Here is a 27,657-nt window from a genome sequence, read left to right as displayed (position 1 = left end):
TAGTCTCACTTTTATTTTTTGGTCTCAATTTGGTCCCAAATTAATTAATTGGTTTCAATTTAGTCCCAAATTAATTAATTGGTTTCAATGTGGGACTTCCGTCTAAATTATTTAAACGGAGTTAACTTTTAGGCACGTAGATGCCACGTAGATGCATACGTGGATGCCACGTAGATGCATACGTGGATGTCACGTGGATGACATTTTTTTTGAAAACACCTGGACCCAGAACGGCCCGTTATAAACCAGAACGGGCCGTTCTGGTTGCACTCTTCATGTGTTAATTTTGCAACTGAAACAGGCCGTTCCAGATGCGAAAATTAACACACCACCAGTGCAGCAGGGCCCGTTCCAAAACTGAGAATATAATATTCTTTGCTTAATTGTGTTTTTGGTCGCTCAAGTATTATAATTATGCAATTTTGATCCCTAAGATTTTAATTAAATAATTTCAGTCCTTAAAAGATTTTAGTTGTGTAATTTTAGTCTTTCTCATTAAAAATTTAATAATTTTAAAATTTTAATATATATACATATATATATATAATGTTTTAAAACTATATAATTGTTTACTTATTTAAATTACTGTATATTATAATTTTTTTAATGTATCAAATTATATATATTTATTATTAATTTTTAATGGGAGAAACTAAAATCGTACTATTATGATATTCGAGGGACTAAAAGTGTTCAATTAAAAATTGAAGGACCTAAATCGCGAATTGCAATTCTTTAAGGACTAAAATTACTCAATTAAAATCTTGTGGATCAAAACTGCACAATTGTAATACTTGAGGGATAAAAAATGCAATTAAACCAATATGCTTTATTAATTTTATTAAAAAATATAATAATTTTGAAAAATATTTTTTTATAGTAAAAATTTTAAAATTACTTATTTTTATAAAATACAATTGTCTTATAAATAGAGTAATAATTTTTTCTTTTTCTCTTTTTGTTTGAAGAAATATTTAAGTATCACTTTATAAGTTTTTGCAACTTATTTAAAATTAGAGGAATAAAATGATAAAAATTAATAAGATAAACATAATAAAATAAAATAAAAAATATATTAATATATTTATTTTATTAGATATAACAACATAATTAAAATATAATTAATAATATATATTTTATAAAATTATTAATATTTTATATATATAAAAAATGAAACCGGAACGGCACGTTCTGAAACCGAAACGGACTGTTCTGGTTGCACTTTTGTTGTCTTAATTTTGCACTTGGAACGGGCCGTTCCAGATGCAAAATTAACACACCAAAAGTGCAACCAGAACGGCTCGTTCTGGTTTCAGAACGGGCTGTTCTGGATCTAGGTGTTTTAAAAAAATTGTCATCCACGTGACATCTACCTATGCATTTACGTGGCATTCACGTACCTAAAAGTTAACTCCGTTTAAATAATTTGGACAAAAAATTTCACATTGAAATTAATTAATTAATTTAAGACTAAATTAAAACTAATTAATTAATTTGAAACCAAATTGAGACAAAAAATAAAAATAAGATTACGTTAAAATAAAAAAAAAATAATAAGGGACCAAAATAGTATATATATAACCTATTATAAAAATTTTGTGCGCAGAGAAGTACATAAAAAACACATCTTCGTCTTTCTTGTTCCAAATCGAAACGCTAGTTTCTAGTTTCGCAGTGTTCAGTTTGGTTCTCTCTTCATCTTTCCCTAATTTGTGAGTGTTACTGTTGAATCGATTGAAATTGGCGTTAGGTTGGTCCGAAAGACGCAATTGACATGGCGAGCGCGATGGTAGAGGACTCCACCTTCGAAGATGATCAGCTTGCGAATATGACCACCGACGACATCGTCAGAGCTTCGCGTCTTCTCGATAACGAGATTCGCATCCTCAAGGTACATAATCTCTTCTGCTTCTGAAACCCTATCGATTACACTATCTATTCGTGTTGCTTCAATCTTCTCAGCAGTTAGGGTTTCTGGTTTTGGTTACATTGTTTTTTGGTGGTTGAAGGAAGAGTTGCAGCGGACCAATTTGGAATTGGAGTCGTACAAGGAGAAGATCAAGGAGAATCAGGAGAAGATTAAACTCAACAAGCAGTTGCCCTACCTTGTTGGCAACATCGTTGAGGTAACTGTTTCGGATGTTCTTTTGGGGATTCTTGGACTTTGAGTTCTCAATCTTGAACGATGGCGGAGATTGTCTCTCGCTTTTTCCGCATTCTTCGTGGATATTGACGTGGTTGTTTTTTGCATTTAGATATTGGAAATGAATCCGGAAGATGAAGCTGAAGAAGATGGTGCCAATATTGATCTTGACTCGCAAAGAAAGGGGAAGTGTGTTGTGCTCAAGACTTCTACTCGACAGGTGACATGGATGATGATTTCCTTTCATGTTGTTGGCAAAGGAGATGCATGTTTTCATAGTTATAGATCCTTTTGTATTCGTTATCTTCTTATGATTTTGGTGAGGACATGCTCTTAGAACTAATTTCTGGGATCTTGATGTTTTTTTTCGACTGCAGACAATCTTTCTTCCTGTTGTTGGGCTTGTTGACCCTGATAAGTTAAAACCAGGTGATTTGGTTGGTGTTAACAAAGATAGTTACTTAATCTTGGATACCCTGCCTTCTGAGTATGACTCTAGAGTTAAGGCCATGGAGGTTGATGAAAAGCCAACAGAGGACTACAATGACATTGGTGGATTAGAGAAGCAGGTGAGTTTTGATTCTTGAAGCACTTCTTTTCTAGGGTTAGGTGACGAGATATCTCGGGTTGTTTGAATAACTCTGTCTTTCTCAACAGATTCAAGAATTAGTTGAAGCCATTGTTTTGCCCATGACTCACAAGGAGCGGTTCCAAAAGTTAGGAGTTCGTCCTCCCAAGGGGGTGTTGTTATATGGTCCTCCAGGGACTGGGAAAACTTTAATGGCCCGTGCCTGTGCTGCACAGACAAATGCCACTTTTTTGAAATTGGCAGGCCCTCAACTGGTTCAGGTATGACAATCTATTTCTGTTTTCTGTTATATATTTCTAAGCATGACTAGTGATTCCAATGTTACATGTGCGCACATGTTGTTATTCCACGGTTACATGCTTGTAATGTTTTCCCCATCTTTTTGTTCTGTACCAATTGAATAGTCAGTACAGTAGGGCCAGATCGTTCCTTTTGGTTCAGTTTTTTTAGCTGAATTTTGCATATGATATATGTCAATGACATTTGATGATTGTACAAGGATTATTTCTTATTATATTATTTTTTAATATTCTGAGTGCAAACATGCATAGAAGTGTCATCTGATTTTGATGTTTTCCTATCATCCAACACATCTAAGTAGTCAAGACTTGTTTCCTCTATTTCACCTGCGCGCACTATCTTTATAGTTTGTATTTATTTCTCTTAACTGGGTTTGAATTAGAATGATCTAATCTGGGAATTTGCACAGATGTTCATAGGAGATGGAGCAAAACTTGTTCGTGATGCCTTCCAACTAGCAAAAGAGAAGTCACCATGCATTATCTTTATAGATGAAATTGATGCTATTGGTACAAAGCGTTTTGATAGGTATTAGCATGCAAGATGATAGATCCATGTTTGCAATTGACCTTTTTTTCCTTCTTGAGGAAGAGTGTTATTCAATTCAGTAGCCTTGATGTATCTTGTGGCTGATTGCAGTGAGGTAAGTGGAGACAGGGAGGTACAACGAACAATGTTGGAATTGCTCAATCAGCTTGATGGTTTTAGTAGTGATGACAGGATTAAGGTTTGTCTTTAATTATTGTTATCTATGTGTTTTTCATGATTGATGTGATAAATGAGCTTCAAAGAATTTCACTGTCTGTGGGTAAAGCATAATAGTTCCATTTTCGTTTATTATTGTAAATTGCAGGTGATTGCAGCGACAAACCGTGCAGATATTCTTGACCCTGCTCTTATGCGTTCTGGGCGATTGGATCGTAAAATTGAGTTTCCGCACCCAAGTGAAGAAGCAAGGGCTCGGATTCTACAGGTTTAGTGTCTTCAAAATTTATCTGCCGACATACTTTTGGAACAAAACATTTATTAACTGCTCTCACTTTGATATTTTAGATTCATTCAAGGAAGATGAATGTTCACCCTGATGTCAACTTTGAAGAACTTGCTCGGTCTACAGATGATTTCAATGGAGCACAACTGAAGGCTGTATGTGTTGAGGCTGGCATGTTGGCTCTGCGCCGAGACGCAACTGAGGTGTGTTTTCTTGCATATTTGCAACAACTTAAATAATTTAAACATCAATTTTTTAAAGAAAATAAATACCATATAATTAATATAGGAGACATTATTGGGCTGATATTTCTGTTTGCAGCTGTTTTTTTTTTAAGGTCTGCCTTTGTTATAAACATCAATATAATCTATAACATACATACTCTAAGCATAGCTTCTAGTTAAAGCGATTAAGAATGTTATTGCCATATTTTTTGGCTTTTCTGGTTCAATTCAGTGCCAAAGCTGCAGACCACCGTAATTAATCTGTTTTTGTTTCAAACGTAGGTGAACCATGAGGACTTCAATGAAGGTATTATTCAAGTCCAAGCAAAGAAGAAAGCAAGCCTGAATTATTATGCATAGGCCGGATTGTGGAACAAGCTATTTTTCCATTTACAAAGATTTATCGAGACAGCTCAAGCCAATGGAAAACCCAAGTCGTTGTTTGACATTTGTTAGCTTTTACTTATTTTTTTTCTGGCAATATTTAAACGTATGATTACCTATAGCACGCCAGAATCATCATCATCTTTTAAAAACACAATCTAGTCACCAATTTCGTAGTAGTAATTGAAATTTGATCTGTTTGCCATGTTTAAAATCTTGCTGATCAAACTAAATGCGATTCTCTATGATATACCGACACTTGTGAACTAGTTACTTAATCCATTTACATGGATTCTTGAGCAGTAATCAGAATTTGATTTTAACTCTACGGACTATTTATAATTTATAGTGTGTTTGGATAACATTCAAGAATCAATTGAACTCTAAATTCATTGTGATTAAAAAGTTTAAGTGTGTGTTTGGTTTGAATTTATAAACGTAAGTTATACTCTCTCTCCACGTCCATATATGCATTTACGGAGAAGTAGAAATTTTTTCCTTCTGACGTGATTTTTCACGTTCGAATACGTAGTTCTTTCTTGCTTTATTTTCACCATGAAAAATTAATTATTTCTCTCTGTGAAGCCAATCTAAACACTGTTAGTTATCATACATCAATTGTAGGGTTTTTAGTACGATTAAGAACATTAGACTTATTATTGCTTGGTTTTCTTTTAGTTGGCTAAACTATTTTCGATTTTTCCTCGTAAGATAAAGTTGGACTAAATATTTTTTTTTTAAGTTCTTAAAAAAGTTTTTTTTTTTTCATGAGAAAGAAAAGGTGTGTTTTTTAAATAAAAAAATGGATGAATGACCTTTTTATTTTTTAAAAAAAAGTGCAGTCTCCTTGGGCGGTTTGCATGTTGTTTGAGGTCACCGTCGAAGATGACTTGGTGGGTGCCGGAGTGAGTGTTTGGCGTTTTTCCAGCTACCAACGCCGATGGGAATGTGCATGTTATACTAGGCTTGGAATGCAGCTTAATGGAGGTGAATAGTTTGTACTATATATAAAGTAGACGGCATACATGTATGAAATTAACACAAACTGATGGGTTAAGAACTTTATATTAAATGTAATTTTTACAAATTTAATAGTTAGATCGAAAGTTCTTTACTTTTAAATTATATACAAAATTTTATATTAATTTAATATGATTTGATATTTTATTTTTATAAAATAAAATTGACGTAATATATTCATTTCAAAATATAATAAAATATGAATATTTTAATTATCTTTATATTATTGTTTAATTTTAACAAAATTTAATATAAATATATGAAATGATATGAACATTCAATTTAATAATTGGATTTATAAAATTCACATAGTTATTGAACTGTGTAATACTTAGTAAAAGTTATACCGTATTATTTATTATAATGTTCCTATATATATATATATTATATTTCATTAGTAAAATTTATCTTTAAAATTCTATATCAAAACAACTTGATATAGCTTACAAGTTCCTACTCTAGTAGGAAACAATTTTAAGTCTATAGTGTAGTTTGCAATGGCTTGTTTGCAAAAACTCATGATACCTTATAGATATCACTCTCCGGTGCAACCTCTAGCACTTGTATCTTTTCATATTTGGTATGCCTTAAAAAATGATACTTCTAAAATCATATATTTAGATTTTGCTTTGGTGGTGAAATAGAAGAGATTATATATCTTGTTGCCTAGTTTATTAACTTATTAACTTTGTTAGGTTAACTTATTAACGGTGAACTTCATCTTAATACTCCTTTTTGTTCTAACATTTGCGGTTTTTTCTTCGTCGCCAAAAAGTAATGAATGAAATTGCAGCTGTAATTTACAAGGAGTAGAACAAAATGGATGACGAGCTTGCAGCAGGAATTTACTAATTCTAAAAGGTAAGAAAACCCATATTTTGGTTAGTTTAAATGAATTGGTCACAAACAAGTAATTTATTGAAATAGAATATAATTTATTGAAATAGAATATGAGAAAATAGTGTTTCACGTTTAGTCTCCAAAGTTTGTGTTTGATACTGTGTTAAATAATTGAATACCTAAATAAATTTGAAGTTAAGCAAATTTAAGTAATTTTTATGCTAAATAAAAAATTTATTGCAAGTTTTCTTGGTAACAAATTACATCAATTTTAAGTCAAATTAATCTTGCAAACGTTGATGCGCACATATAAATTTATTTAGCATTTTGCAAATATATAGCGGAAACTTAACAAAAACACATTAGTCGATTAAAACAATTATAATAAAATGTTCCTCTGATACGAAATTAAACTCTGGATACAACCTCCTTAAAACACACTGAACCAAAACCTAAAACACAATGACTAGAATTTAAAAACAAAGCTTCTCAGCTCAAATATGATAACTAGGGGGCCTGTAGTACAATCTAAAATCTTAAAGGCATGTGTTCAGCACTTGATTTCCTTCAACCCATAGGCAAAGTAGATAAAAGTTGGCTCAGTAGCACCTTCCTTGTAGTATGCAAAGACAAGACTTCCATCATCATGCATACTCTCCCCCACAAAACTGCCACATTGTTAATAAAGAAAAGGTTAACAAACAAACCCACAGTTCAATTTGATATATCTAAACAATTAATTAAAAAGTATCTTAGGTACATTTTCAAATTAATTAGTATAGAAGTTTTAAACAATTTTGAATTCTGTAGCAACCTATGATTGGATGGAAAGATTATGAATCACTTACAATTGGAGGTCACTGAGCTTTGAGAGGAGGAACTTGGTTGCTCCCTCAATGTGTTTCTTAAACAACTCTTGCTTCTCTGCCTCTAATTTGGGTGTCAGCAACTTAATATATCTCTTCATATATGTAATAAATTGCTTCTTATCAAAAGGTGGTTGTTCCTGAAATTTTTTTTTTTTTTAAAAATCATTTGTTCTGCAGAAGAAATCAACCTATGGTTAATTAACCAGAAATAAGAAATCCTCTTTTTACCTGAAGTCTAAAAGTGTCAACAATATCAACCACTTTGACAGCTTGATCATCAACTCCCTCATCCTCATCTCCACCTTCTGCAGAAGGGTTAGCACCAATATCTACATTTACTGCTCCTTGAACAACCCACTGCCAAAAGCCACATTACACATTACAGATGTGACGTAAACATATATAAGGGGACATGAAAAATTAAACACGCAAAGAAACTTGTTCAAATTATATAAATCATTCCAAACCTTTCCATCCACTTCCCACAGCATTCCATTTTCAATTTCCTTGTAGGGGAATGAGTCAGAGAGAAGCTCATCGCCTAGAAATTCATCAACAAATTGAAGTTTATAAGTTCAAGCATTTGAAAATTATCATCAGATCAACAATATTTACTTACTTAATCCTTGGCAACAAAACCAAAAATCTTGATCCCTAAGTGTGTTTAAATATCCGTTTGAATCACTTCATACAGAAGTTTAACACATTCTTATGTGTAAACGTAAAAGAAAATACATTGATACACCCACTATAACTAAAATCCTTAGGACATTAAGAGTGTTTGGATATCTATTTGAATCACTTCATATAGAAGTTTCACACAATCTTAAGTGTAATCGTAGAAGTAAATACATTGATGGACACACTAAATCAATCATTCTAAGGGATGAATACAACAAGTGTAGCACTTCTTGACAAAATCAGAAAATTATATACACTTGGGTCACAAATACAACGTGTTATTATGATGAACCATAAAACTCTATTCTAATTTTGGATAAAACTTCAAAGCTAAGGTTAAAACACTGAACAAAAAACATTCAACCCGCAGAAACAGAGTTAAAAACCTCTCAACTTATCAGTTTTCTGCGACAAATCACTCTTGTCGCAGAAACACGATATAAATCTAAATAAATCATACTTGAACAAATAGCTTATATGCTTGCAAAATATTAGTCTAAAGAAGAGGAATTGATCGTAACCAAACAGGGTTACAATAAGTTACATGAATAGTACATGAACATAAAAACCATAACACGAAATTCACTCAGGCTTTCATCTATGTAACAACTAACAACAATCCTACGAGATCCAAAATTGCACAGAAGAATAAACCCAATTGGGTGGCAAAAGTAAAGAACAAAAACAAGTTTTGAAGAAGTAAACAATACCTGTAAGAAGATCTTGGTAGACAAGCATGGTTACAGTTCTTGTTGTTTATCTCTGAACAAAGAATACTAGTATGATTCGAAAAATATAGGAAGAGAGAGATAAAAGAGTTTGCAAGGGTGTGAGAGGTTAAAAGGAACAGAGGCGGTGAGATTTTATAGATGAGAGCACAGAGGAGGGTGATATTTAGATTGCCAAAAATTGTTCCTGATTTTTCTCCTAAATCCTAATCCAATCATACTACTATATTTACTTTTGTTGTTACTTTTTATTGTGGGATGATAATGGATTTCAAACTAAGATAAAGACAGATAATTTTAACAAAATCTAAAGGATATAGGAAGAATTCTACTGCAATTTTGCCACCGCAACATACATCTATAAATCTTCACAATCACAAGTACTACTGGTTTCATGAGGTGAGTAGAATTTGAAGGTGATATAAGATGAGTGAATCTGTTAATGTAACATTAACATTTTTTATTTTATTTTATATATACCATTAATCCTTATCTAAATCTAATCAATATCTTTTTTTATGTGATAATGGATATTTTGTCGAAATTAGGTATTCTCATGGAAGTAATTTGGGAAACTTATATTTAAACCACTTGAGTAGATAATGGAAAGAGTTTTGGTGAACTTTTATTTTTTTTCCTTTAGATAAGATGATGAAATTACAAACGTCACGATTTTTTTCTTCTTCTTTTATCTATCAGAATTAAGGATACAAACGTCACGATCAAAATGAATGAGATAAATGAAGTTTCAAAAATAATATTTTAAGAGAAAAAAATTTACTGCAATAATTTTATTTAGATTTTATAAAAAAAAATTAAATTCGTTTCCTTTTTAAATTAAGTTGATGATAACATAAAAAAAAGTACACTAAAAATAATTTTTATTCCACAACAATTATTATTATATGTATTCATGATTTTTTATATTTTATATTTTTATGTATATAATTTCTTTTCACACATTATTCTTAGCATCTAAATGTGTAAACACGATGGTATTTAGAATATAAGATATATATCTAACAGGAAAATTATTTTTATATGATATTGACAACCGGCAACAGTAAACTTAAACTATATAATTTTATAGCATTATTACTTAAATTAATAACGTGATTTTTTCAAAATGTTATATAACTTGTATTTTTTTTGGTAACCTGTGTGCTTTAGTCTGAGTCCTACATTATATTAGAGGAGAAAAAAACTATCCCGTTAAATACATCCCATATATATGTAAACACATGTATTGTTATATATGCCATGGGGAAATTCCTACAGTGGGTACAACAACAATTTCTCTAGCTTATGACTTATCATAATAGAATATTGGGTGATAAATAAGTGTTTTAGAATGTGTGTGGACTGTGGCACGGAATATCCATTTATTGTGAGATATATTCTTTTCTGTTTTTCCATGTGACGTGATGTGCAAGTGGGGTAAGAAACTAAGAATAAAGAATAAATGTGAGACCAAAATGTTGACCTTATGACCACTAATCGATTATTGAATTCACAGATCAGACCAAACTCTCTTTGACAAGTTGGCAATGGAAGAAAGGACGATCTCGTCCAGAAACTGATCAAGTATTTGGTATGTCTAACTCCCCACTGCATTCATCCAAATTATCGGTTGGGACCAACTGTTTCACTAACTTTTTCTTTGGTTTATTTATTATTTTTAATATTAATTTAATTAAATCATTTTAATTTTGTTTTGTATATAATTTATATGTAATTTGAGATTTTCTTTATTTAGGTATATTAATCTTTTATATGTTGAAAAAAAATGTTGGAATAGTATCTTAATAAATATACAATTTTTTTTTTTGTTTTTTTTTGTTTTTTTTTTGTAGGCTAGGTCAAGGTTTACGACTTGTTTATTTCTATTGAGCCAGTCCAACCCAGTTTATTTTTGGCAGGCCATAGGTAGGTCGGAATGACCCGTTTTGCCATCCATAATATATTTGTATCCATTCTCATCTTTATTCAATTTTTTTGGATAAATCCTGGCCAAGTCCTAATCCCCATTTATGTGGATTTTTACCCTCTCCTTTTGAAAGTATTTTTTGTAAGTATGCACAAGGTCCGGGTACATTTTGTCATCCATATTCTTTCTATGTAAAAGTAGAGTGTACTATGACATTGATTCAAATTTAAAATTATAGGTGGTGAGAGGTTTAAGGTAATATGGATAGGATCTTAAATTTGAACTCTAGTATTGTTATTGTGATTCTAATAAATAAAAATAATAATTATAAGGGGCATTTAATAGAAGGAAAATATTTTTATATACAATGATTATAATTTTTGTATATTATAAATTTTAGGAATAAAGATTCTTATGAATGATTAAGATATGTTTGATTGGTCATAAGTGTTTTTTAAATATTTATATATGTTATTTGATAATTAACAGTGTTTATTACATTAAATAAGAAAATAAAAAGTAACATGAATTTTTTTACTAGAGTAAAACTTTACATTTAATTAAGAGAATGTTAGATTTTCACATACTTCATGAGAACAATTTCATAGGAAACATAGGTAAAATAATATTTCTTAAAAATATTATTTTTTAATTAGTAAATCAAACATGAAAATTAACATTTCTAATTTTAAATTCTTAGAAGAAAAAAATCTTTAAACCAAAATGCAAGCCTCCTAAATGTTTACTTCCTAAAAATATATTACCTTCATCCCTAATTATAAAACCCCTTTCAACTAGATTATGTCCTTTGAAAAATTTAGTTAATTTAATTAAAAATATTGTTTTTCAATAATTTAAAGTACTTTTCCAAAATTAACCTTCTCTCTTTCTACTTAATAATTTTCACCTAATTAATTAATTTTTGGAAGAGAGATATTTATGTATTTATTTATCTTCTTGAATCCTAATAAGGAAGAAAAAAAATTAATTAACTTTAAACATTTATTATCTTTTTTCTAAAATATTTATTTATTAAACAAGGATATTTTAGAAAAGATGTAATTAATACATTTGACAATTAAAAGATGATTTTTTAAAAAAGAGACAAGCAAAAAAGTGAAAAGGGTCTTATACACAGAGACAAAGATAGTTAGTGTGTCTTATAACACTGAAAAGATGTAAAGGGTATCTACATATATGTCCCATTAATTTTAATATTCTTAAAATAAATTTCAATAATTAAAAATATTTTTTAGTTGTAATATAAATTATTTATCTTAAATATAATTTAATGTTAAAAACTATTATTTACAAATTTTAAATATATTTTATATATTCAAATATATAATTTACTATAAATTTTAGCACATGTAATAAATATTTAATTTGTGAAATGTTAGTAAATATCATATTTGAATGAATAATTATATTTCAAAATGTGCATAACTAGATATTTTTTAAGTATATAAATTATATTATTAGTAGAAAATGTAAAGATATTTTCATCCTTTTAACAAAACTAAAAAAGAGGATATCTCTCTCCATGAAGATTCCCTTCCTTGTGGCTCTTCTTAAATAAGATGGATCCAACCTCCTATAGGTTCCACCACGATTTTGAGCCAAATTTGACAAAAAAATTTGACTCATTCTAATTATAAGAAAATTTTTGCCCAGCTCACTTACAATCTGATTCATCATAAGCCAACATGTGGCTAACGGGTAGGATCGCTTAGTATGTTTTTTTTTTTTTTTTTTTTTAAATTTTCAAATATTAATTCATTTGATTATACATTTATACCATTAACTATATTTTATAAATAATCTATGATAATTAGTATCAATTTGATATTATTTGTCAATATTTTATGTAACAACTTTAATTTTATAAGTTAATTAAGTTGAGTTAGTCCACCTATGGTCCAAACTATGGTGACTTAAGGCAAATTACCTACTTTGACAACTATAGTAAAGTTGCATGTGAAAGTGTAATTAGAAATAACATTAGAAGCTTTACATTAAGCTTCACGTACAATTTAGGTTAGTGTTCAGTTGTCCAAGTTGAACTGTGGACAATCTATTATGATATCTGTTAGGGGTGAGTACAAAATTAAGATCCAAAGGAAAAATAAGCCTCTCGATTGTATTCAAGAGAAATGAATGGATTAGAGTGGTGAAAAATTATATAAGATGAATTGTAGTGGTTAAGCTTGATTTTATAAATTTTTTTTGACAAAACTTGAATTGATAAAAAAAACAATATTTATTAATAAGTCCGAACAAACACATTGAAATGAAGAGTCTAACTTTGAGTAAAGCTAACCACTTTCATTGTCCTTTCAACAATAATGTAATTATTTATTTACTTTTCATTTTTTAAAAGTCCATTAAATCAAACCCGAAGACCATTGTATTAGTATCTCACATTTTCATTACATTTGTAAACTGTGTAGTATTTCGTTCTCTTTTTCTTGTAGATCATTTCAATCTTCTTCTTCCCAAAACATTATTTTCTACATTTGCCTCGAATGTTCATTGCACATTGGTTCTATAACATCGTTGTCTCTAATAGGCTCTTGCATGATTTACAAGAATGATGTTGCAAAAGAACGAGAATAAGAACTTTAAGAAAGATCTCTAACGCGAAAAAATTGCAAGGGAATGCTAATCTCTAACGACCTCCAATGAATTTCACATTCAAATCTCTAGTGAACTTCACACTCACCTGCTTTAGTTCGCAAATCATTGAAATGACATGATTTAGTTTTGGTCGGATTGGTAATTTTGAACCTGAATCCAATCAAAATCGGCTGGTGATCACCCCATTAATTACATCATTAAAGATCGTGGCCTTAATGAGAGCATCATTGTCAAGTTTGATTCATCTCTAACCATGAAATTTTTAAATGAAGATTCCAATGCATTCCATAGTTGTGCAACATTGACCAATGTAATCGTGGAGATAGCCAACATGAGCAGAATTTGATTTGTAAGCACCTATTTAGAAAAGTGAACTAAGTAGCAAATGTCATGGCTAATTTTGGCTTATTCTTAGATCCAAAACTGCACATTTTTTTATTATCATTTGTCAATAATTTCTTATCTTTTACATGCTAATTCTTTAGTTATATTGATTTTTCTTTAGTGATTTCTAGTTCAGGCTTTTAGTCCTCGGTGTTTCACAAAAAAAAAAACAAATTATATTTTAGTTTTAAGATAAATAATTTATATTACGATATAAAATTATTTTTAATTATTAATAATTTTTTTAAAAAAATATTAAATTTCAATTTATAAATTAAAAAATAAATTAGATTAAAAATTAAAAAATCTTTAAAGATATTTATGTTAAATGATAACTCTTAAAAATACTTTGACATAATTGTTCGCTTTTAATATACAAAAATTAATAAAAGTTAGTGTTCATATTTATGTCAATTTTTTATATATATAAATGATCAATAATTACATATCACAAAATAAATTATGACAAATAATTTTTTCCTAGAAAGTTTTTTAATTTAGTCATTTTTTTATTATTATTTTGTCCCAACAATTTTTTTCATAATTTTTATTACTATTTTGTCCCACATAATTTTTCTTTAATTTTGTCCCAACAATCCCAATGACACCATGAACACTAAAATTAGAGGAACCCAAATATGGTACATATATGAGACCAGATAGTCAAAAATGACTTAAAAAGAGTTTATTAAAACTATATATGTCATCTATATTTTATGATAACTTATCACGTAAAAATTTCATAGTTAAACACATTTAATTTAGAATAATTTTAAGATAGATAACTTTATGAAAAATTTTCTAGAAAGTGTGTAAAATAAGATAACATGTTAAAAAAATTATGTTTTGATTTGTGCATTATAAGACTAAAATAATAATTTTAAATTTAAAGAATAATTTTTTTTATCTTATATATAAGAGATTAAAAATATATTTAAATTAAAATTATATTATTAACCTAATTAACGTAAAATAGGGGACTAATAAACTAGACTTTTAAAAAGTAAAAAACAAATTATGATTAATTAAACTTATATATTTAAAGCTTGAATAATTAACCATTAGAATTGGCTTTGGGATGATTAGAACGAGGGAGATCTATATTTAATTCTTAGATCATCTTTATAATTTTTTTATTTTTTATTTTGAAAAAAAACCTGAATGACTTATTTTCATCCTAGATCTCAGACAGTACCTATAGAAATAAGTAATTAAAGTTAATAGAAAAGAAAGTGGGAAAATATTTAAGGCGAAAGAAAGGTGAAGGCAACACCAATGAATCATAACCGTCGGTGTCATTTATTGGACAAGAGTTATCAAGAGTCAGAAGAAGAATCCAACGATCCGAAAGAAATCAACATTCTTAAGCTCAAATTCATTCTTCTTCGTCTCCAAGACAGACCAAACCAAAGACCAGATCTCAGATTACAACTTTTCGTCTTCGTACTTTTCTCATCCCTGTCGTAACTCTCTCTCACACACAGACAAGGTCAATTTAATTAAACGACGCCGTTGCTTCTCTCTAGCGTCTCGATTTTAGGGTTTTGTAATGGGTCTTGGTAACGATGAAGAGGAGGATAATACCAACACTAATAATAACAAGGTGGTGGATGACGGAGATGCCGGAGGAGGCAAGTCCTTTGCTTCAGTGCCTTGTTCCATTTGCCTCGAGGTTGTTGCCGATAATGGGGATAGATCCTGGGCTAAGCTTCAATGCGGTCATCAATTTCATCTCGGTAACTCCAATTTCTCTACCTCACTGCATGCAAATGCGATGCAATGGGCAATTCTTGAATTAGAATCTTACATACAATACAACCTATGCCTTCAAAGGCAGATGTTTCAATTGTTTTTAACTGCAACAATTGAGATCTGGAATTTAGTTTTTGTTTAATAATTGCTTTTACCATTGGTTGATGCAGAATTAAGAATAATTGAATCAACTATGCATGACTCTTATTCTCAATGATATGTTCATTGGTGTTGGAGTTCTAAAGCCGAGAGAATTTGTAGGTTGTGGGATCCTGTTTGCTTGTTTATTTTTAATGGAGAATTGAACTGCATTTAGTGAATGTGACCTAGCCACAAGGGGCAGTTATTGTGAAAGGCTTGTCATGATAAAATATGGATGATTGGATACAATATTAATATTCTTTTGGAAGCTATCAGATTAAAACAGATTTTGCAAGTTGGATTTGTTATGTTTGTTGTTATGTTGTCGTTTAATGATAACGGTGATTCGGCTTACTGTTGCAACAGCCAAGTTAGATTTTATGATGGAATTGTGGAAATCTAGATCAGTTTTCAATATTTGCAGTTAGTAGGAAATCATGTTTATGTATGCAGAAGTTGGATATTGTCGTGTTCCTGATAACGACAAAAACTGTGGCGTATTGACAAACTTTCTATTAATTTGGTGCAATTTCCACATAATATATGTAGTTACTAATGTTTAGCATGTATTGACCACTTTTAATAGGTTTTGTCAACAGTGAGAAACTCCTGAGTATGTGATTTTATTGTTTTTCAGTTAAGCCCAGTAAGGGGGTATAATTATGTGAGGTATATTAAATTTTAAGTTGAACAGCTGATAGAATGATGTATACAAACTTTTCCCCTCTGAAACTAAACCCTTGGTTTATTACTCAGGTGCTATGTGAAAAAGAAGTTTGGCAATTATGCTGAAGATCAAAATTTGTTGAGATTTTTAATAGGGGCACTTAGAGGAATAGGCTTCATGTGTTTATATGAATCGAGTCTTTCTATTATAATGTCCAAAGAGTATTGGATATAGCACCCTGAACAGTTTTTTTTTATTTATTTATTTTTTTTTATCAGCAAATGCTAATTGTTAGTTGTGATGTTAGTGGGGAGATTCGAACCCACTCCCTCCTTATGACTCCAACCTTATGTCCCTCCTTCCAGGCCACCTTATATAATGCTGTGACAGTTATGTAAATGATATTAATGAACTACATCTTTCACATTAGATCCAAAAATATAATACTCTTTGCTAGAGGAGTAATTTCAATTGGTCCTTATATAGATGCTTATTTAGAAGAGTGTTATGGTTTAATCGTATTAGCAGTAGTAATGTCAATTTACACAAGCTCCTATATTGGTAGTTGTGTTTTATGAGTTTAATGCATCAAGGTCACCATTAAATTTTAAAAGCTTTATTGAATTAATCAATATAATAAAATAATTTTTGCCGTCATTGCTGGTACATATCTGGATTGAAGGAGATGCTTACTGTTGAAAGTATTTCTCAAAAAGTTAAAATTGAAATTCAAGAGATGACATTGTCAATGTTGTTCCCATTGACATAAGACAAATAAAAGTATCTGTGGTTCTATGTTTAAACAAATCCAATCCTGACACTTCAAAAGCAATTTCATCATGTTTCATGTTAGATAAAACGGCTAATTATGTTGAGATTAGTGCTAATTGCACTTACACTCTTGACTGAAAAATTACACTTACCTCTTTTACTTTATATACTATTTTTACATTTTAACACCCATTACTTTTAAAAAATTTACCCAGTCCTCACTTTTTTAATGCTTGGATCATGCATATGGTACCTTGAAAATAGTAAAGTGGGGTGCAAAGGAAGTAGGTGTGCTTTTGAAATCAAGAATTGTGTAAGTGTAATTAATGTTAACCTCAAGGGAGGTCAATGTAATTATCCCTTGAAAAATGCTAATTCACTTAATTTATTTTTGGTTTACCATTTTTAAATATTTTGATAAATTGATCCTTCAATTTTGATTTCTTCATTAATGTAAGCCTAGTAAAGTGCTGCCATTTCGTGATGCTTGTTATTAATTGTAAAGCACCAAATATATTAGGCTCAAGAATGAGTTTTATCTTCATCAGCCATACGAAGAAATCTTTTGGGTTGAAGGGTGGACAAAGCACAAGCTGATTGCTACCTTGCACTGAAGATCACTCCCTACCTTGAGTTGTTACTTTTATGAGCATCGTGCTTCTAACAAAAGCAAGTTGTATTTCTGAAAAAATTAACATTAACTCATGGTTAAGCGTTTGATGTTGGTGGTTATACTTTTATGGTTACTTTCAGCTAAACTTTGGATGATTATGGAGTTATTAAGTTATTTACCTATATTATGACTGTGAGCTTAGTTTATCACATTCAATTATGGTTTTATTCACATATACTGTTATTATATGAATTATATTGAATTTCTAAAAAATGTGAACAATCTTTGAAATAGTATGTGCTGCATTAAGCACTATGTGATGTGTACTATTGAATTTTAATGACCGGAAAAGTGGAGATCTGCAATCTGAAGAGAGAATAGAATGATACTATTTCATGATTTCTAAATAATATTTACATTATGTGTATTTTTAGCATAGTACAAGGCTATAATTCTTTGGTACATTATTTGTCTACTGTAGGTTTTTCTTTGGCTTCTAGCTTATGTTTGGGATCCATTGGAGTAGGTGCTGGTTTGCATCCAATTTTTTATTTATTTATTTATTTATTTATTTATTTATATCAATAATCCAGTCTCGTAAACTTTGCTTATATGTGAAGATCCCTTGGCTAGAGTGTGCCACTTCAAATTTCCTAGTTCTTCTATCTAGAAATCCTGGACCAGTCTCTGCCTCAATTCTCCTTTACATTTCTCATCATTCCCAGTTATTATGATGTCATCAACATACACTAGGAGGTTGGTTACCCCCTTGTCACTAAATGTTTGATAAAGAGAGTGTGAATGTGAACAGTAGAATAATCTTCCCATTGGGTTTGTCAACAATATCTTGTATTGTTCTTTTCCAAGGCATTCATCTCCTCTTTTATAGCATCTCTCCATTCCCTTATTGACAAGGCCTTTGAAAAAGTGTTATGGACAACAATAGAGTTCAAACTTACAATGAACTTTTTATGATTAGCAGATAAGTGATCAAGTGAAACATAGATAAAGGATAAATGATTTTTTAGTACAATTTCCAGTACCTTTTCAAACAGCAATGATGAGAAGATCTAGGTCATCTGTAGGGCTGAAAGGGACTTCATTTACTTGTTTAGTTCTTTCACTGTCTCAATTTGAGGACTTGGTAACTTGAGAATTGAGTTATACTTTGTGGGCTAGATTCGGTGGCAGGGTTGAGTAACTCATGTTTTTTAGGAGACATTAGGATAGGCTCAATCTCTGAATCAGGAGCAGAGTTTATTGAAGCTCGGGGTTCCTTTGGCTGGGCAATACTTGCTTGCCTTTTGGTAGTTCAAGAAGCTTGCAGTGTTCATCATATATCATTGGAATCTCCTCTTGATATGAAGTGTTGGGAGAGAAAAAGGTTTGTTTTTAGTAATGGTGGTGATATTGGAAAATATCTACCATTTGTTGGATAAGGGGTTGTAGCACTTGTAACCTTTTTGAGTGACAGAAATCACAGAACAGAAAACACATGACAGCCTGAGGATCAAGTTTGTCTCTATGTTGGCTGTGAACATGAACAAAGGTTGTGCACCCAAATACTGTAGGAATAAGTCCATTTGATATCTTGAAGTGAGGATAATAACTGTTTAAGATCTCTATTATACCAGAGTTAACAGAGTATAAGGCATTTATGCAAGTTGCAAGAAGGTACACCTGAAAGAGCAAGATTCATAGGTTTTTTCTAGAGTTCCTCACAGGTCTCCCAATTTCTTGATCTGTTCGTTGTTGAATCTTCCTGCTGATGAATGTTCTGCCTGCCATATGAGCTTGAGACCACTGCTGTCCCCATGATTCTCCCATTCTTTGCTTGGAGGCTTGCCATGCAGTTCCCTACACTTATCCTTTGTGTGCCTTGGCCTTTTGTTATATGAACACTACAGGTTGTCATTGTTCTCTTTCCATTGGTTCGCAACATGATTGTGGAATCCTCCTTGTCCCACACTTTGTACTGTCGGTCCTTCTTATCTGGTCTCTTCTTGAGGAGATGACTACAGCATCATTTGCCCTTGAGGTAGGTGTGAACAAAGTAGGACCATTTGAGATTGTTGTTTCCATTGAGCCTATAAGAGGCTCATGCTTTAAAGCTCCTCAGTCTTATCCACAAAGCTAGAATTCTCAATTGGATTTGAATTGCTTGATACAATGATCTTTTATTCAGATCCTGACATGAAAATAGGTATGAATCGAGGTGACAACGATGAAGGCTGAGTCACAAAAGGAAATGAGAGTTGTCGTAGCAATGAATTCCACACAAGGAAATAGGAATCAGCAATGAAGTTTTGCTGGAATAAGGGAAGTTGCAGTAATGAAGTCTGCATGTAGGAACACAAGGCAGCAATGAAGGCCACTGAAATGAGGAAGCAGAGACCAAAGTGATGGATTCCTAGAAAACTTAGAGCTTTAATACTATGTGGAAAATCACAATGTGAAGAGATAATAGAATGATTCTCATTAATGATTTCAAAATAATATTACATAGGTATTTATAGCTTGGTACAGGGCTGCATATAAGGAAACAAATCACCCCTAATAATCTGAAGTAATCTCCCAATAATCAGAAATAATTTCCTAGACCGGCCCCTAAACAGAATCCCCTAATTCAAGTAATTTCAAATACACTAAAGTAACTTGCATTTAATTTACAGTATCTACATTTACATTTAAACAATAACTGTGTACTAGTGAAAGCTATTCGCTAATGTTTATGTGAACATGGTAAGATAAATAGGCATAGTCATTCTAGGGCTGTAACAAGTTGTAGTCAATTCCCTGCTAAAGATCTGAGGTTTCTTAAAGCAAAGATTTTTTTTATGGAAAGTTGGGTTGATATGTATGGTGTTGGCTTTAATGTGGTGGAATTTCATTTCCCTGTTTGGAATGTTAGATGAGGCATAAACTTGAAAAATCTCATTTGAAAAATGAGTGCATTTTAAAGACATTTTCTGCGATCACCTTACTGGTGGGGAATACTTCTCTTGGGTGCTGATGGTTTGTTGTGTCCCTTCTTCCCCTTTTTTTTTTCTCACTTTATAAGGGGCAAGAGAAGCACTCATTTGTATCTTCTCTCTTGTTTTTCTTAATTAGTTCAATAATAATCCTGTAATTGGAATATAGAAGTAATAGTGTTGTCATGAATTTCTGCATACACTGATTTCTTGTTGACAACAATATAAGCAACAGTGATGTCATAGATTTCTACATGCAAGCGATGTCTCCTGAATCCCATGTTTCTCATTAAACTCGTAAAAGCTAACTATTTCAAAAGACCATAATTTGGAACTCAAAACATGGTCACAGACTTATCACCAGGCTTAATAATAAATATAAGCAATATGTTTATTCTCCCCATTTAGTGCTACTGAAAGAAAACTTGTAATAGTTATTAACAAATGATAAAAGAAGTTGATGGACTTGTCAAATGTTTTTGGTACATCTAGGTGTCTTCATTAAAATTTGAGCTTATATTGATCTTTATGGATTTATCAGAATCTCCATGCATTATAACCACACAAGCTATTCAGTGGTGGACACGCAGAAAGGGAAAGTGGTTGGACCTACATCAGTTTTTTTCTTTTTAGAATGTATTACAATTGCACCTATTACCATGCTTGTTTAATGGCAATAGTTCTAGCTTTCAAGTGTTTTCCAGAATCAATTTTTAACAAGCTGATAGCTCAATCTAGCTCCATTTACATAGCATCATATTCTTATGCTTATTATTACTTTACATTATTTAGATTGCATTGGTTCGGCATTCAACATAAAAGGAGCAATGCAGTGCCCTAATTGTCGGAAGATTGAGAAAGGTCAATGGCTATATGCTAATGGTTGTCGGTCATATCCAGAATTTAGCATGGATGAGTGGACGCATGATGAGGACCTTTATGATCTCAGCTACTCTGAGATGGTAAGTAGTCCTGTTAAGTTATGATTTGTTAATGTTTTAATTTGTTTTATGCTTGTACCTGAACTTAGCCGTGCATGAACATTTTGTTTATTGATTAGGTATTTATGTGTGTGCGAGAGTGAGAGAATTTGCAAACTTGTTCTTTGCTTGGTTTTATCAATAAGACTTTCCCTGTGGGTGGTTAGCTGTATGCCTTTCTCCGTCTGTATTGCCACAAAAAATTGTATGAAATTATAGACCATGAGCAAAAGTGAAGTCACCATAAAGATTTTAGAAAAAGGGGAACTCAATATTATATCACAATAACATTTGATCTGATCTGAATTTTAGCTCCCCTCTGCCTTATGCCTTCATTCCTCTACGTTTTTTTGTCAATCTGCAACTCTTAGTGTACCATGAATACCTGCCAGTTATTGTTTCCGTCCATTGCCATTTGTAGTACGTAAGTTGATAAATCTAGATGAAATTTGTTTTCATATGTATTAGTTGTTAGATTTTCAAGTTTGGCATTACCTGTTTTAATTGTACTTATTTCTTGTTAGGTGGACAGATAATATTTTGCTCACGAATTTGACTAACTTTTTTTTAACTACATGGTTTCTGCAGTCCTTTGGAGTTCATTGGTGCCCTTTTGGCAACCTGACCCGACTTCCATCATCTTTTGAGTAAGCCTAATGCATACAAATTAATATTTGTTTTTTGTTTCGTGGACTTGGACTTGTCATTTTCGTATTATTTTGTTCTTTAGTGTCTAGATTATGTTTTTGTGCATTAAAAGAAAACATGTATTGGGATTTTCGGGAAGACTGGTTTGAGAAGACACTTTCAGTTGTATTGTTACTCTGTGTGGCTTTAACCATATTTGACTTTTATTTATTAAATTTGTTTTCACATATCACATTAACCATATATTATAAATGGTTTTTGCAACACTGAACTGATTGAAGTAATGTTTTAATTTGAATATGGAACATAAGAGAAAAATGTTAGAAAGCATAGTGGAAATCTTGAGGAGCATCACAATTTTAAGGCATTAGTTTCAGTAAAAAATTTATAAGTTAGCTTCTTACCATGCTTACCATGTGTTTTGGTGTGCATTAAAGAGCAGTGGACATGAGTAAAATTGAAGCAACTAATTCTAGCTTTTGCATTTTATACGAAATTTGACGTGAAATATGGATAATAGGTGTAGATCCAAACACATACTTAGTTGCCCCATTAAGTGTTTGTTTACATGAAAATTCTTTATTTCCATCTGTGTAAACACATACTTAGTTGCCCCATTAAGCTTTATGACGTACATGGCGGTCATGACGGATTTTAAAAAAAAAAAACCTATTTTTGGGCTTCGAAATAGGCCCAAATGGAGTGAGCCCTATGTTTTTGGCTCATCTCCGCGTCTCGTCTCTCTTCTCCCTCACAGTCGCGACTGCACTTGAAGAGGAGCTCATGCCCTAAACCTCTCCGGTCACCTTCGTTCAACTCCAATCACTGCTCTCCGGTCACCTTTGCCATCGACCACATGAACCGTGGTGGCCCAACACTCCAGCCAGCAACCACGAAGTGCGAACAGCACTTACGGAAGTCGAAACCGCCCCTAATCACCTCCGTTCACCGTCCCTTCGTCCCCTTCTAGCTGGCGACCTAAACCGTGGTGGCCTAGTACTCCGGCGAGCTACTCCGGCGATATAGCCAAACTAGGTTTTTTTTCTAGTTTTAATCCTACTTTTTTTTTTTTTTCAGTTTTAATCCTCCTCCTTTTATTTTTTCAGTTTTAATCCTCCTTTTTTTTTTTCCCAGTTTTAATCCTCCTTTTAATTTTTCATACTCCTTTGAGTCATTTCTTAATGAATTCATTGTTGCATCTACAGCAACAATTTTTTTAATCCCAATTCTTCTACCAATTGGGTCAATTTAAATTCCCATTTTCTTCTAAATTCTAAACTAACATTGAGTGCCTATTTTATTATTGTTCTTTTTTCTTATTTTTATGATATTTAAGTATTATGTTGCTTGTTATTTATTTTGTTGTTTTCTTTATATATATATATATATATATATTGTCTGCCATGGCATCTGCCATAGAGTTATAAAGGATTTTCGACCTCACCGCGATAGACCGTTATCCGCTATTGATAACCTTGCCTTGTGCTAAGCCTTGGAAGCCTTGCTGCCACCTTAATCTTTTGGAACGTTGAACTTTGAAGTTCTTCCTTTCCTTTTTTTTCTTCTTCTTTAGTAATGTAATTAACTAATTTAGTATGAGTACTCTTTTCCACCCTCAACAGAAGGTCTGTTATTCTTTCAAGTTGCGCTCATATTTCTAACGTTCTTGGCAATATTTCAATTTTTTCTTGTCATTGCAGTTGCAGTCCAAATGAAGGCTTGTTGTTTACATTTTATTGAAATTAATCTCGGTCCCTAAATCATACTTCTAATTTGTTGAATGATGAAATAGTTTTCCTACCTTTAAGAATGTGCCCTAATTAGATCTGTACATATGAGATTCACCCGAGGTTGGCTTGCCTTGGCATGTTAAAGCTATATATTTTGTACTGTGTTGAATGCTGCCCAAATTGATCATTACCTACTCAACATACAGGTTGGGATGAGTTAACTAAGCATTTTTATAAACACATTTTTTGTTGATGAATAAATAAAAATGATTTAACCTTCCAATGTTTCTTAAATTTTTAGGCATTTTTGAGAGACTATCCCCTCACATCACACACACATAAAAGTAATCGTAGGATGTTTATTCAACTAATATTTTGTGTTCCTGATTTGTCCAGGGAAGGGGAGTTTTCGTCATCTGCATGTAAGAGGAACCTTTTCTTGCTAATCAGCCTCCATTTGTTTAGTTGATATTTGCATTGCACTGAAACTATTAATTTAATGGAATGATGACATGCAGATCATGATATATTGGGACAACATGCTATATTTGCTGAACATACAGCTGTGTCATCTGCCAGTCATCCTTGCCCATATATTGCCTACTTTGGACCAATACATCCATCCTCCTCAAATTCAGGTGGAACTGTATCAGAAGCTGCTAACTTCAACCATTGGAATGGATCATCTGTGCCCAGTGACATGCCAACTTCCTACACATTTCCTGCTGTGGATCTTCATTATCACAGTTGGGAACACCACTCCCCTCCTTTCTCTACAGCAAGTAGTCGTCTAGTTGCTGCTGATCAACCATCAGTATCCCCTGGAAGTCAAAGGCCAGCCAGGGGTGGTTCTGATGTACCGAGATCAGGATCTTTTATGCATCCCTTCCTTGTTGGTCACAGGTACCACTTTAGAGTTGACTTACCTTAGTTGAATACATTTGTTTGCACGAGTGTAATGCATGTTCAAATTTAATTTCAGGCGTGAGCTAAACCATAATATATATCTGCTTGTTGCATTAAATACACAATGAATTTTGGTTATAAATAAAAATGATGGATCTCATAATCGTTATTGGTTAGTGGAAATTTGCTCAGGTCATAAATTGATATTACATGCACCTTTCGGAAGTACAACTTTAAATGCATTAATTTCTGCAGTTCTGCTGCCAGAGCGGGGAGCTCAGTTGCTTCCTCAATGATCCCTCCTTATCCTGGTAGCAATGCTCGGGCCCGTGATAGAGTTCAGGCTCTTCAGGCATACTATCAACCACAGCAACCTCCTAACTCAACCTCAATGCGGACACCCATCACCTCTGGCACCCGAAGACCCAGCAGTCATAGTGGATCAGCTCAATTAGCACCTATAGCCACATCGCCAGACCAAAATGGTGGCTTCTTTCTAATCCCATCAAGTTCATCAGGCCGCAATTTTCAAGAAGAAAACCATCTACCAAATCATTTTCATGCTTGGAGAGCATACCACCAGGCCACCAGCAGGTCAGACCCAGGTACCAGGTCCAGCAGCTTTCGCTCAAGGCATGGATCAGACAGAATGCCTTCACAAAATCGGTAATACACATGTATCCTGTTCACTGTGAAGCAAAACTACCATTACTATGGAAAAGTTATGTATGCTTTGAGAAATGTTACATATTGCTTTGGCAGTTGAGCCTTTGGGTCTGTCCTGTGACGACAGACTATATATACTCTGGCTGGTCTTGGAATTGATTTTTCCGATAGCCACCAGTGTGATGGACATTTGCTTCCTCTAGTTTATTTGCATCGGTGGGCATAAAATAAGATGGTATATCTAGTTGGGGAAATCAGGTTATGGAAGAAATACTGGGGCGTTGTGATGAATCAAGTGCTGTGGTTGGATTTGTAGTGGGTCAAGTATTTATGTTTGATAACGACGCTCATGCAAATGCTGTGTATTGAGAATTCGAGTAATTTTACTTATACCCCTTGGCGAGAGTGATTTTTAAACTGTTGTGCAAGAACTGAGCCAAAGTATGGAACTCGCATGATAGATACCATACCTCGGAATAATCAAAGTTCAAGGCTGGTTTTAAAACAATCGATCTTTAAGTGGTTACCTTATTAAATATTATTTCATAACTTAAAATATTTTTAACGTGAAAGTTCTTGGCAACTTCAGGGGTTCGCGTGACACGTACGATTGTAACCTTTTTCTTTCATAGCTAATTCATGTAATCCCATTTTTTTTATATTAGTTTCCATAAATTTTTTGAAGTTAAAACTGATTTTTTTGATTGCCTCTAAATGAAATTAAATAACAAAAAATCGTTTATCAGCAATATTTTTAATCAAAATTTTATTTTTATTATAATAATTGTTAATTATTTGAATAATTTAATTTTCACAACTTTTCAAGATATACTCTTAAAAGAAAATTGCCTTAAAGTCAAACATACTATATTTTTCATCGGTCCATGTAATTATTTTTACACTGTCGGTGAATGTAATTGTTTTTACACTAACTGTATAAAAAAATCAATATTTATAATGTTAGCTGATTATTTAGTATTTTTTTTTCAAAAAATGAACTGAATCAAGTGTTTTTTTAAGATTAATCTGTACATTTACTTTGTTGAGTGTTTATGTCATGTTGGTCTCAATAAATATTATGACATGCATTTATGTTTAATGAGTACTAGATTTTGGAATGATGAATGCAGTCGATGAAAGTTAATAAATTATTAGGATCAATGTAGTGGTTAAAAGGTTAAAATAGTGTGTATAGAATCTTAAGTTGGAATTATATGATATAATTAATGAACAAGAAAAAATTCATAAAAGTTAATTTAATGCAATGAGATATCGTTAAATGATTTTGGCAAGAAAAATCTCACCATTTCAACAATGACTATCAAGTGATAAGGAATGATGATTTTTTTTATAAAAAAAAATGAGGTATGATTGATCATGCATGTATTGGTCATATATTATATATGAATTTAATTAAAATATATTAAGAATGTAAGGTTTTTTTTTCGTATGCTATAATGTAATTATGAATTGTATGCATAGTTAAGTTTTGTTAGAGTCAATAAAATAATTTTTATATTGTTTCTCATAACAATTTGAAATGTATTATATTTATAAGGTTGTTAACTTTAATAATAATTATATTTAAAAAGTAATGTTAATTATAATTTCAAATTCATTGATATTATAAATAGTTTTACTGATAAATAAAACTTGACTTATAATTAGTTGATAATAAAAATAGGATCTTTTAGGAATAGAATATCAAAATAAGATTTTTAATGTATTTATATAGTCCACAAATAATTATTGTAATATAATCGTCATACATATAACATTGCAAAGATCAACATTTTTATTAGTTTAAATATTTGAATAGTATTAACTAATTAAAAATTACATTAAATGTAATTTATAAAATATTTATTATAAATCTCTTCAATTTTAAATGATAAAAAAAATTCAACTTTTAATTTCATAGAAATTTATGATTCTTTATTATTTAATAAAATTAAAATAATAATGATAAAATTTAAATTATTATCATTATCATTATTATTGTTACCGTCACCATTATTATGTAAAAATTTTACTTTCATTATTTTTACATAACTTTTTACTGTCATTTATTTTTATGTAACGATAATAATAATG

General features: G+C 31.5%; 3 protein-coding genes across 4 annotated transcripts; 2 read left to right on the top strand and 1 right to left on the bottom strand.

The window, feature by feature from the left end:
- The first annotated feature begins 1,595 nt into the window (after positions 1 to 1,595).
- Positions 1,596 to 4,959, top strand: LOC109795330 (26S proteasome regulatory subunit 6A homolog). The gene is made up of 10 exons (XM_083059715.1): positions 1,596 to 1,891; positions 2,010 to 2,126; positions 2,256 to 2,363; positions 2,521 to 2,712; positions 2,801 to 2,992; positions 3,442 to 3,560; positions 3,672 to 3,759; positions 3,886 to 4,005; positions 4,086 to 4,226; positions 4,530 to 4,959. The coding sequence occupies exons 1-10, from the start codon at positions 1,775 to 1,777 to the stop codon at positions 4,605 to 4,607; spliced, it is 1,272 nt and encodes a 423-aa protein (XP_082915841.1). The 5' UTR covers positions 1,596 to 1,774; the 3' UTR covers positions 4,608 to 4,959.
- A 1,880-nt stretch (positions 4,960 to 6,839) lies between these two features.
- LOC109819109 (translationally-controlled tumor protein homolog) lies at positions 6,840 to 9,134 on the bottom strand. Its single transcript, XM_020384714.3, has 5 exons — positions 8,752 to 9,134; positions 7,828 to 7,901; positions 7,589 to 7,717; positions 7,340 to 7,497; positions 6,840 to 7,159 (listed from the first exon to the last, which is right to left on the bottom strand). The coding sequence occupies exons 1-5, from the start codon at positions 8,777 to 8,779 to the stop codon at positions 7,042 to 7,044; spliced, it is 507 nt and encodes a 168-aa protein (XP_020240303.1). The 5' UTR covers positions 8,780 to 9,134; the 3' UTR covers positions 6,840 to 7,041.
- A 5,871-nt stretch (positions 9,135 to 15,005) lies between these two features.
- LOC109818926 (E3 ubiquitin-protein ligase RFI2) lies at positions 15,006 to 25,980 on the top strand. 2 transcript variants are annotated; one of them, XM_020384484.3, is made up of 6 exons: positions 15,006 to 15,453; positions 21,426 to 21,595; positions 22,202 to 22,260; positions 24,388 to 24,413; positions 24,510 to 24,894; positions 25,165 to 25,980. In XM_020384484.3, the coding sequence occupies exons 1-6, from the start codon at positions 15,267 to 15,269 to the stop codon at positions 25,565 to 25,567; spliced, it is 1,230 nt and encodes a 409-aa protein (XP_020240073.2). In that variant the 5' UTR covers positions 15,006 to 15,266; the 3' UTR covers positions 25,568 to 25,980. The 2 variants fall into 2 exon arrangements, with proteins under 2 accessions (XP_020240073.2, XP_020240067.2); XM_020384478.3 differs by having other exon boundaries at positions 15,008 to 15,453; positions 25,153 to 25,980.
- Positions 25,981 to 27,657: the final 1,677 nt, after the last annotated feature.

The sequence above is a fragment of the Cajanus cajan genome, chromosome 7 (assembly GCF_000230855.2).
Source record: "Cajanus cajan strain Asha chromosome 7, NIPB_CcT2T_4, whole genome shotgun sequence".
Lineage (NCBI taxonomy): Eukaryota > Viridiplantae > Streptophyta > Magnoliopsida > Fabales > Fabaceae > Cajanus > Cajanus cajan.
This window is presented reverse-complemented; position numbering and strand designations above follow the sequence as displayed.